General features: G+C 46.1%; 1 protein-coding gene across 1 annotated transcript in view; it reads left to right on the forward strand.

Annotated features, from left to right (window-relative positions):
* The first annotated feature begins 2404 nt into the window (after positions 1–2404).
* Fam188b (family with sequence similarity 188, member B) overlaps positions 2405–12527 on the forward strand; it is a 90217-nt gene continuing 80094 nt past the window's right edge. The window contains exons 1-2 of the mRNA XM_013035127.1: positions 2405–2467; positions 8584–8703. Of these exons, the coding sequence (XP_012890581.1) occupies positions 2405–2467; positions 8584–8703 (183 nt within the window). The remainder of the gene's footprint in view (positions 2468–8583; positions 8704–12527) is intronic.

Here is a 12527-nt window from a genome sequence, read left to right on the forward strand (position 1 = left end):
CCAGCCAGTTTCTTTCCTTGCTTTTTTGTTTATTTAAAAATTTGTTTTATTATTCATTTTACTAAAGCTCTATTTTCTCACAAATTTTAGTTTCTTGCTTTAAGTTCCTTTTAACTTTGCAGGAAGATGCATATTGAGGAATCTTCATTTAGATCCTCCTTGCTCAGGGATCTTCACTTAGATCCCTCTGGCTAAGATTCAGCATGAGGATGTTGCCCTGAATTCCTGAGATGGTGGCCAGTGAGATCAGAGTCCATCTTGGCTGAATCTGGTTTGGGGTCAGTGTGTGCCATGAAGTTGTATTTTGTAGATACTGCGCAAGCATGCCATATGAAATTCTTTAAAAAACTCATTGACTTTGCTGGGCATCAGTGGCTCATACCTGTAATCCTAGCTACTGAGAAGGCTGACATCTGAGGATCACTGTTCAAAGCCAGCTGGGGCAGAAAAGTCCGTGAGACTCTTCTCTCCAATTAACCACCAGAAAACTGGAAGTGGTGCTGTGGCTCAAGCGGTAGAGAGCTCACCTTGAGCTGAAGAGCACAGGGATAGCGCCCAATCCCCAGAGGTCAAGCCCCATGACCAACCAAAAAAAAAAAAAATCATTGACTTACTATCTTTAAGTAGTTGCGCAATGGGGTTTCAGTTCCACATGTCAGTTTATGTGTACAAGGCTTGTTGATCAGTGCTGCCCCTTTAGGCCCACCTCTCTGACAGAGATTTAGTAAACATTTAGTAAACTTCTGATTTCATATGGGCAATTATTGTTTGGGAATCCTTTTCTTCAAAAAAGTATTTATTAATGCGCATATCAGTTTGAAGAAAATGATATACAAGTAATAGTATGGCTATATGGGCTGAGTTGGGGCCCCTAGATTCACATGTTCAGATCTGTCTCTCATATGTCAGATTCTGACTATACTGGAGACAGTGGTCATTTTGGTTGAGCCCTGCTAGTGCCCTATAAGAGGAGGTAAGTAGGACAAGAATCTATGGAAGACTGTGTGTGTGTGTGTACCAATACTGGGGCTTGAACTCGGGGTCCTGGGTGCTGTTCTTTAGCTCCTTTTGCTCAAGACTGGAGCTCTCTCACTTAAGCCACAGCTCCACATTTGGCTTTTTGGTGGTTAATTGGAGATGACTCAGGGACATTCTTGTTCTGACTGGTAGAGGGAAGACTTGTAAAAATGAAAAGATTGAAAGCCTGTAACACTAGCTGAGAGCATGTTGTAAGCCAGGGTAGGGAAGAAATTCTGTGAGACTCTTATCTCCAACTAACCACCAGAAACCGGAAGCGGAACTATGGCTCAATGTAGAGTGCTAGCTTTGAGCAAAAACAGAGACAGTGACCAGCCTTGCCTGAGTTCAAGCCCCACAACCCCCACAAAATAGAAAAAGAAAAAAGAAAAAAAAAGATTGAGCCATAGTCAAGGGTCCAAGAAATAATTCCTCAGACATTTTACCCTTGGACTTCTAGGCTCCAGATCTGAGAGACAATAACTTCGTTGGCTGGCAGCTGGTGGAGTGCAGAGGGGGCAGGTGAGCAAGTGTGGGGAAGATACCACTAGATGGGATCCGTTTGGTCCTGTAGTCCTAGCTGACTGCCTGCTACAGGACCTGCCTGACAGCTGCAGGACCTGCCGGTCTGAAGCAATCTCAGGGCCATGTGTGTACAGCTAGCTCTTGGTGCTCAAGGCACCAAGGGGCAGAGGGTCTTGGCCCTTATCTTCAGCCTTTAGGAAGCGGGGTGCGAGCACCCGGGGTAAGGGGTCAGGCGTCTACAGGCTGCTGTGCTAAGTGTGGCCTAGATTGCCACTCAGCTCCCCAAGGGCAAGGGCCTGAAGCAGGAGCAACGCCCACTAGCGTCAGTCCGCCCACCAGCGGGAGGCTCCTCCCTCACCGTCCCGCCCCTATGGGGCGGAGCCATGCCCCTCCCCCGCCGGGGCCCCGCCCTCCCCGGAAAGGGGCGGAGCCAGCTAGGCCGCCTGAGAGAGGCCCCTTCCTCTCTGTTCCCCGCAGGAGGCCCCTCCCTCAAGCTCCGGCCCGGGAAAGGGGCAAAGCCAGCCTTGTCCCCGAGGCCCCACCTTTCCTGCTCCTGGAAAGAGGAGGTCCCAGCCTCCCTGCCTGCGGGAGGTCTCTCACTCCAGCCCCGCCTAGGCCCTGGAAGGGGTCGGAGCCAGTGCATCTGCCTGAGATAGACCCCGCCCAAATCCGTAAAAGGGGCGGAGCCAGCGCGCCCCCCTGTGGGAGGCCCCTCCCTTCAGCCCCGCCTAGGCCGGAGATATGGGCGGGGCTATCGCCGGCGCCGCTGCTGCCGTTGTCACGGCAACGCGGCCATATTGAGCGCAACCGACTCAGAGGCCGGGGTCCCCGTCCAGCGTGGCTTGCAGACCGGCCGCACAGCATGGACGGCCTTTTCGTGGAGGAGGTGGCCGCCTCGCTGGTGAGGGAGTTCCTCAGCAGGAAGGTAAGGACCGGCTGGGCCTCGCACCAGGGCCTTCGGGGAGGAGCAGCCTGGCCGCCGCTGGGGGCCGCAGGGCCTGATCCCTGGGGGAACTAAACCTTCCGGGGGCCACGTTTCCGATGGGACTCGTTTCTCGGATTCACTTCCGTTACGGCCGACACTTCCGATAGCCCGACGAGCCCAATCTCCCGGGTCTCGGCTCCGGGCTAGATGTCCCGCTGGCGGGCGGGAATCCCGAGCGGCCTCGCAGTTTGAGGGGCGGGGCCGGGGGTTCCGGGCGGGCTCCGCGGGGCGAGGGGCTTCGCAGGCCAGCGGGGTCACCCCCGGCAGACCCACCGGAGTGCTTCCGGGGCGCCCCAAAGTTCTCCACGCACAAAGGGTTCAGGCTTTTAGCTCAGGGGATTCCCGCCAATGCATGGATTCTTGGAAGAGATTTTTGTACGTCTTGCGGTTGTCTTGTCCCCAGGGGGTTTTGGGAGTGATTGCAAGTGGAGGACCTGAGCCCTCACTTCAGGAAAAGGGGAGCGGGAACTGGGGTCACCGGCATGGAGTTTGGGCTTTGCACCAAGTGACCGGGAGCTAAGGATACTGGCCGGTTCTGGGTGTCCTTGTGATACATTCAGCTGGTCCCAGGGCACGTGGACAACACGCACACATGCATTGCTTTGAATGGAGCAAAGAGTAAGGACTGAAGTTAACCTAGTGAAGGTTCAGATACTCGATGCTAGTTTTCAGTGAGCTCGCACACGTCACTCATGATTCTGACATAGACACAACGTGTACATTAGCATGCTATTCAGCTTTACACCTGCTTCCCCATCAAGTATCTCTTTTGGAAGTACTTTTGTGTGCTTATCGTAATTTATTTCATTTTAAGTTTGGTGACCAAGAAAACTCCCACTGAGAGCTTTCTTCTGTCTTTCTTTCCTGGAGCACAGATGAAATCCACGGGTGCCTACAGTTTATCTTCCCACTCTTATTCTGGCTTCTCTCCTATGTTTTGCCCTATTCTGCCCCGATTCATCTTTAGTCATAGTTTTTCCAGACTTCTTTGCAGATGATTTCAGTAGTTTGTCTCATCAGTTGCCTTACTTAGGTTGTAGTTAGCAAATCTATCTGTCTCAGGACTGAAAAACGGACCTCTGAATTGTATATCATCTATTCTTAGCTTAAATAAGATTAATTAGACCTTGCCAGAGAACCACACAGACAATCCAGGTACAGAGAACAAAGAAAGGTTTATTGCTGGGAAAGGGGGCCAGCAAGACTCCTTCTCACAAAGGAGGAATGAGAAGAATCACTGGCTATTGTCTAGAGTGGCCTGTATAACCTAGGGGGTTTAGGGGTGGTCTGTATAATCTAGGGGGTTTAGGAGGGGCTAGAAGGGGCTAGGAGGCAGAGACCCAAGTGTGGCAGTGTGGGCCTGGGGCTTCATCATGGCAGACTAGATTTATGGCTGCTGTCCAATACTAGATAAGGGTCCTGTAATTATCCAGACCTAAAGGTCACTCTAAGGGGCTCTTGTTGCCTTCTATGGTGGTAGCTGCCCCAGATAAGTGCCATCCCAAGGTAAAGGGGTTGGAAGTTGATTATTTACTGCCTTTACTATATGGGACTGGTGTTGCCTAGGAAATGGGTATGCTAAGCTGTGGAGAAGGGAAGGAGTGAGTGGATTAAGCTATGGGAAGGGACTCATTTTGCTAACATCTATCCTTGGAGATTTTGTTTTTGTTTTTTTTTTCTCATACAACTTATTTTAATTTTTTTATTTTAATTTTATTTTTTATTGTGAAAATACTGTACAGAGGGGGTACAATTACATGGGCAAGATAATGAGTACATTTCTTATCAAGCATTGTAGCCTCCTCCTTTGTTTCCCTACTTGGAGATTTTGTAGCCACCTGACCTGTGCCTGAATGTCATTAAGGACTTGTCCCCAACCACTCAGAAAATCACAAGAGCCGTGACTGCTATTCTTTTATTATTATTATTATGAAAATACTGTACAGAGGAGTTACAATTACATGGGCAAGATAATGAGTACATTTCTTATCAAGCATTGTTGCCTCCTCCTTTGTTTCCCCTTCCTATCCCTTCCCATTCCCCCTTTCCCCCCTCACCAAAATTGTAAAGTTCATTTTTCGACATAAGGACTTGTACATCTCATTGTTGCAATGAGTCCACCTGTATCCCTATTTAAATGATTTGCTTTTGCCCTTCCCCTCCACAAATTATACCAACACCAAATACAGTGAAAACAGGGGTTCTACTGTGGGGGAGGGACATACAAAGCAACAAAGAAATCATCAATATGTTAGAAACAATCGCATGAAAGAAAAAAAATTTGAATACTTTTCGTGGGGTTCATTTCACCTAAAATCAACATATCTGACCTTTTCTGCTTGTCTCAGACATATACTAGTTACTGCAAATAAGAGAAACCATTTGGGTTTCTTTGGGCCTGGCTTACTTCACTTAATATAATTTTTTCCAAGTCTTAACATTTCCTAACAAATGGGGCAATGTCATTCTTTCTGATGGAAGCATAGAATTCCATTGTGTATATATACACCAAATTTTTTTGATTCATTCATCTGCTGAGAGGCATCTGAGTTGGTTCCATATCTTAGCTATGGTAAATAATGCTGCAATAAACATAGCTGTGCTGGTAGCTTTAGTATGGTCTTGTTTGTGATCATTTGGGTAAATGCCCAAAAGTGGGATTGCTGGTTCATAGGGAAGCTCTATGTGGAGTCTATTCTTATGGCCTCTGCTCTAGCAGAGACCCTATGTTCCTCACATCACTTTGCACAGTCATAACCACAAGAATTCTCACCCTAGATACCTATTCACTTATCCAACTCTTTGTTTTTTCTTTCTTTTTCTTTTTTTTGGTCGGTCGTGGGGCTTGAACTCTGGGCTTGGGTGCTGTCCCTCAGCTCTTCAGCTCAAGGCTAGCACTCTACCACTTGAGCCACAATGCCACTTCCAGTTTTTTGAGTGGTTTATTGGAGATGAGAGTCACAGACTTTTGTGCCTGGACTGACTTTGAACTGCAATCCTCAGATCTCATCCTTCTGCATAGCTAGGATTACAGGCATGAGCCATCAGTGCCTGGCTTCCAACTCTTTCTAACAGATCTATACTTATACCTCTCCCTTTCATGAGACTAGGAGGCTAAGAAATTTGTCCAGACAAAACCCTTAAATGGCTGGGTATAGTGGTGTATGCCGCAATCTCAGTGCTCTGGAAGCTGCGGCTAGAGGATCATGAGCCTGGGTTACATAGATCTGGTTACAGACATAGACACAACATAGTCCTCTTTTCCTTTTCACCATCATTAGACTACAAGGCTTTTTGTGAGCCATCTATCGGTTGGAACTCATCTTCCAGTTGGTCCACATTGCCTTGACCCTTTGCCTACATGTAGCTTCTTGAACTCAAGAGGACATCAATGATGGTCTTCTGGTGAATAGGATCCATGAATTGACTCATCTGGTGCCTCAGCCTCCTCGTGTGTGTCGTTCCACTCCCATTAACTTGTCCTCTATCTGATGTCTGTCACCCTGTCTTGTAGTCATACCTTGGGCTTGTCACCAGCAGCGTCTTTTCCATCAGACCAGCTTCAAGCACCCCACCTGTTGTCGTTTCTGGCTTATCCCCCTCTTTGCCCCTACACAAACTATCCTTCAGCTTGCTCTGCATCTTGAGTCCTGTGTTCCTGCCAACTTTGTGTAGCCACCCTGCCCCTGCCTTCCTGTAGTCCCTTCCACATGTAGCATCCCTCCCATCATAGAATGTGTGCTCTACAGGAGCTCCACCATCCTGCTCTCTTTCTAGCTTAGTCCTCTGATCTGCCTGCACCTGCACAGCTGGATGAGATCCATGTTGATGCATAGCTTTACATCTACCACCACTCCCCCTGTGGTGTTCTGGGGAAGGCTGTCTACCTGGTTATACCTCTCTAGTGCTGGATTAACATTCCTAATATTTTCTTTCAAACCCCAGAGCTCTTTCTCATAATTTCATGGAGAAAATAAGCAGCATCTTCCCTCGTGCTCCTGGGGATGGATCCCTGGACACCATAAACCCCCTGTGGGTGCTTTCCCCATTGTTCAGGCCCTGAGGCATGGCCCATTACCATCCTCACAGCTTTCGCTGGACATCTTTCTCCTCGCCTAGTATTAGGACATACTGCATTCCTACAGTCAAAACATGTGCTAACATTATCTCAGACCCATACAGCCACTAGTCTTTTCCCTTTTGTAAGAAAACCTCATGGAAGAGCTGTGTGTACTCTCATTCTAACACTGGTCTCACTTTCTGAGACTTGTTTCAATCAGATTTTTTTTCCCCTGCCCACAGAGACTGCTCTTGTCAAAGTCATCACTGACCTCTCATTTTTACTCCTTTTCCTTCTGATATAATGGTTGTGTTTGCCACAGTTGATTCCTCTTGTCTCCTCAGAGCTTTCTTTCCTTCTCTCAGGTGGACCTTTCTAGGGGTCCTTCCTAGTTACCCCTGCCTCCCCTGACCTGTGCATGTGGCAGGGCCCAAAGGCCAGCCTGTTTCCCTCTTCTCTCATTTGTTCTTGAGGCATCTCACCCAGTGCAATGAGTTCCAGTACCACCTGTGTGCTGACAATTCTCAAATGCCCATCTCTAATTGACTTCTTGAGCTCAGATTCTTTCCTTCTATATCTGTAACATTTTTACTTGGATGTCTAGTAAACATTTCAATTATTAGCCTGTCTCTATTTGTCTAGAGATCCTTCCTTAATGATCCACAAATAGCTGCCTATGTAAAACAAGCCATGTCTCTAAGGTTTTGGATACTTGCTGGGTGAGTGTTCAGTTCAGTCTGACATCCCCTAGAGTGCATGCTTGGCCCCATGGGTAAGGGCTAGTCTCTTGTACTTCTCCCATCCAGCCTGTCAGCTAGTCTGATGGCTTTACCATCTAGCATGTGGAGAATGAAGCCACTTCTTACTGCTTATGCCACAGATGCTGTGGTCTAGACCACCCTTCTTCAATGTGTATTGCTGTTGTTGTTTTCTACTTAGCCGCCTGCCTCCTCCATCTATTTCTACCTAGCATCCAAGCAATTAAAAAAAAAAAGTTACCACATCCTTACATTGTCTTGTGACCCTTTCCATTTCACAAAAGCCACCATGGCCTTTCCATGGCTCTGGAAGTTGTCCCTGGCTCTGAGGCTCTAGACACACTGGCTGTTGAGCCTCTTCATGTTCTTGCAGTTGTTGTTCCTTGCTTGGAACACTGTTCCTCTACATGTCTGAATGGCTGCTCCCTCTCACCTTTTATATCTCCTTTCATTGTCACTACACCTTCTCTAAAGTAGAAACCCTTCCCCACACCCTCTCCTGCCCCCTCATCTCCTTACCCTAACATGTAGGTGTTTTCATAGCATATTAGACTACTGTCTTTCTCCCTCAAATGTATGCTGTATGAGGGTAGATTTTGACCTGATCCTGACCTCCAGTAGCTTGAATAGTTCACTGGTGGTTCATTCTTTAAGATTCAGAGGCAGAAACTAGAAGACAGAAGTGACCACAAAATGACTTTCCATGATATTTGCATACTGAAACCCTTGGAGACCAGTGCCCCTCATCTCCCTATGGAGACCTTTGCCCCTCATCTCCCAATCTTCTTTCCTGTTTTGTTTCCATACTGCAGACTTAGGGTCTCTTCCCCAACAGAGTATTAGCTCTTATTCCTGCTGCATTTGTACAACCAGAATAGAGCTGGCACATAGTTGGTTCAGGGCCAGTGGTTGAGTAGATAGAGATTAATGGAGCTGTGTGGGACCAAGGACTGGCTGTCATGGGGGTCCTGCATTTTATTCCTTGTCTAAAGTGAGTTGACAGCCTTGGCTGACCTCACTAGGACACTGTAAGATCCGAATAATAGTTGCAAAAATGACATTGAGTATAAAGGTTATGTGAAAATGAAAAAAATCTGTTTGATCCTTGCATACCCTTGTAAGGAAGGCCAGAAGAGGCCGATTATAATGAATACCAGCAGACTTTGGTTTATAATGCGTCAGAGAATGGAAGGTTTTGATTTAAAATGGCAAACTGTGACTCAGACCTCTTCCCTCAGGGCTTAAAGAAGACGTGTGTGACCATGGACCAGGAACGCCCACGCTCTGACCTCAGCATAAACAGCAGACAAGACCTCCGTAAGGTTTTGCATCTCGAATTTCTATACAGGGAAAACAAGGTGTGTGCTTTAAGATGTGGTGTGAATAGTGCCACCAAGTCTGATCCTGCCAAAGCATTCAGGGCTCTGCCAGCTATGGCACAGCTTGGGGGACTCCTGGCCAGCCCTGCCTGCAGAGAGAGAAGCAGACTGTGGTGTTAGTTGTCTTTATGTTTACTTTGAGCCCAGCCTCTGACAGTCATCCCTTGTGCTCCTTCCCACAACAAGGGTATTTTAATAAGAATATAGCATTCACTTATACTGCAAATTTTCATCCCCTGATGCATATGCCCTCCTCTCCTTGGTCTGAGTGATGGCTCGGTCTTAAGGGTTTGGTGACATAACTCAGAGAAGCAGGAGCTGAGAAAGCAGATGGACTGCACTTCCTCTACTGGAGGGCCTCTCTTACCTGCCCCACTGTGACTGCTTTGGTGAGCCTGTAGCACTCTCGTTTGTCACAAGAGCCCAAGAGTATTTCTGTGGTTGCTCAGTGTCTGCCTCCCCCATGGCCTTGGATTTAGCAGAAGGCAGAGATTCTCTTTTTTCATTCTTATGCCCCCATATTTAACACATTGTCTGGTGATATAGTGAGAAGCCAATAAATACTTGTAGAATGAATTAATGATTAGCAGGTGAGTGAGTACATGAATGTAGCTACAATTCTGACTTGATTGTCCTTTCTGGTTGGAAGATAGAGCCTTCGTTGGATTAAAAAATAAGTTCTCCAGCAAAGCCTGCCTAGGGATGGGTATATTGTCAGAGCCAGGAAAAAACTGGCAATTGATCATGTAGTTCTGCATCTACTGTAAGTTTATCCCAGGTGGAAATCCAGTATGCAAAGTAGGACACCATGCTGTTAGAAGTGGGGGGGAGAGGTCCTGCCTTGGCCTTCTGGGCTGGACCCTTAGAGCTCAGGGGACTAGCTTTGAAGCTACTGTATGGGGTTCCCCGTACTGGAGTGGGGGGGTGTGTGGAGAGAAAAGTGGCTGTTCTATCCCTCATAGCCAGAGGTTCTGATCTCAGTTCTATCACTGTACTGGTGGTCAGGCTTATTATTTTTATTGTTTTTATTTTATTTTGGTCCGGTCGTGGGGCCTGAACTCTGGGCCTGGGCGCTGTCCCTCAGCTCTTCAGCTCAAGGCTAGCGCTCTACCACTTGAGCCCAGCACCACTTCCAGCTTTTTTTTTTTTTTTTCTGCTTATGTGGTGCTAAGGAATGGAACCTAGAGCCTCATGCATGTAAGGCAAGTGCTCTACAACTGAGCCACCTTCCCAGCCCCCAGGCTTATTATTTTCAAACAAAGTCTTGACAGATTGGACTGGTAGGGGGTGAGGTCTACGCTGCTTTCTTTTTAATTTTTAAATTGTTATTATAAAGGTGATGTAGGAGAAGTTACAGTTATGTAAGTCAGGTAAAGAGTACATTTCTTTTTGGACAATGTCATCCCTACCCTTGCTTTCTCTCAGTTTTTCCCTCCCATCTCTACCCACAATTTGTATAGTTCATTTTCGACATAGTGTGTAGTGCGTATCATTGCTGCATTTGTTTACTCTTTGTCCCACCATTTCTGCAACCCCTTACCTTCCAAAGACAGACAAATGAACAAATAAGACAAAAAGAAAACAAAAACAAGGAGGAAAAAAAACCTCGTTTCCATTTCTTAAAGCTCCTTTCAATAGATTTATATTTTTTTCTGGTCAGAGGCACATAGGCATTGTGCCAAAGCTATTGTTATACATGCAGAGGAACCTTTGGTCACTTGCAGATCTCTAAGCATATATCAGGGAGGACCTGAAGCCAGGTGTTTCACCATGAATAAAGTGGGATTTCAAACAACTGTGTAAATCTTAGACATTCCTGTGCTCCCCTCTGAAGACATAGAGGCTATAGTAGTTGTGCCAGAGGATTCGTGGAGCTATCACATATTAGAAACTTCCTCTGGGGCTGGGCTGACATCCTTGTCCTCTGGATGCACTCCTGTGTGCCACCCTGGAAGAGGAAGACTGCAGGTTTAGCAGCAGCTAGTCTGCCCTCTCTAGGGGCTCAGTTCTGAGGCAGAAGAGGGGCGGGCTGCTCATTTTAGGAAGATTTTATGTAGGAATGAGACTATTTGGGTACATTGGAATGTAAACTATACATTTGCCTAATTTTCAGAAGTTTCTTTGCCATTCATGTTATTTTTATTTCCTCCCTGACTGTGGTTTCCCTAAGTAGCCATTCTCTTAAGAAACACAAGATACTTCCACTAGATTTAATAAGTGCTTTGATTACTTGATTGAAGTTGCAGTAAATTAGCTCTGATACAACGAATTGGAGCCTATATTTTACAGAAAAATGTGCTTATTAGTCTTATCTATTTTATGATAATTTTGAAATCCATTCAGCCCAACACTATCATGATTCTAGGAAAACCTTGTAATTTACGCTTAATGTTTCCGGTAACTTGTTTTCCCTTATAGGTATACAGTAGATTAAAATGCCTATATAATTTCCTTATAGGTATACAGTAGGTTAAAATGCCTAGCTGAAAATTGAGGTTTTGAAAAATGTCTAGACTCCTATGAAAGCTATCTATGTCTCTTTATGTCAAATGATGTGAAATCCTAAGTTACAATCCTGACAATTGGGGTCCCAATTCTGTCTTATTGAGAGAAAAATTAAGAAGGTAGAAATAAATGACATCTTTCCCTTAATTCTCTTCAGTCTAAGCTTTGTTTAGACTTAGGCAAACATTTTTCTTAGTCTTGTACTAAACAACAACAAGAACACCTGATTTTAACTGTCTGACACAATTGTTGAATTTGGTCCTCCTGCACTGTCTTTTGGGTCTTGCTCAGATTGTTCTGCAGCCCAGAGCTGAGGAATAACAATGGCAGGTGTGGCAAGGCCAGGTCTTCACTAAGTTCTTGTCAGACATTGTGGTTCTGCGGCAACATCACCACATGGCACATGTCCGCCCACAGCTCATCAGGGCCTCACTGTTTCCAGGCAAATGGGTTAAGAACTGTTAGATTTTTAAAGAGGCTGCTGTGTAAGAACCACACCATGCACGTGGTATTCAGGTAAGGTGTAGGTTTATTCATTGTTCGGTTTATTCATTGTTTCAGCTGGTACTAGGCCAGATTGGCACTCTACTTGGCTGGGAAAGAGCATCTGACCTCTGGCCATGCCTTATCTAGGGTAAGGGGGGGGGAAGGTGTGGCCAGGTATAAGGAGGGGGTACCAGCTGTGAGAAAGGTGTGGCCACATCGAATCCAGATGTGACCTCAGCGCTTGTGGATATGACCGCTTCCAGGTGTGCCAGTTGCCTAGATAATGCAGGTACTGGGTGGAGACTTGGCTATGAGGAGGGTGGAGTCCACTCGCCATCTAGGAGTGGACCTTACAAGAACTGACACTGACATGGCCAGGAGCCCAAAGTCAGCCTGTGGATTGTCACTTGCATAGCTATGTCTGTTCAAATTACTTGGTATTTTAGGAGAAATCTAGGTTCTGATTCTTGCTGCTCTGGCTGAGTCCGTGTCCTTGGGAGTTTTAAAAACTTCTGAAGAGAACAGCACAGGAAAGGTTAGAGAATGTGGGTATCATTTAGTCCTGCTACTGAAGAATTTCATTTGTTTTTTAAAAATTAAGGTGGGAGTAGAAACTGAGGTAGGTCTGACCACCTGTCCATGCTTTCCATACTAACCTTCTGATCCAGTTGTCTCTAATTGCTAGTGTTAAAAATTAAATGTAGAACTTACTGACTAAGAAAATATGCAGGTCCCAAGAGCTTATGAATCTGTAGTTGATTGGGGTTTATATTGATTGAAGTTTCATTCTTTTGTATTTTTGGTCAGTCATG

The sequence above is a fragment of the Dipodomys ordii genome, unplaced genomic scaffold (assembly GCF_000151885.1).
Source record: "Dipodomys ordii isolate 6190 unplaced genomic scaffold, Dord_2.0 Scaffold205, whole genome shotgun sequence".
Classification (NCBI taxonomy): Eukaryota; Metazoa; Chordata; class Mammalia; order Rodentia; family Heteromyidae; genus Dipodomys; species Dipodomys ordii.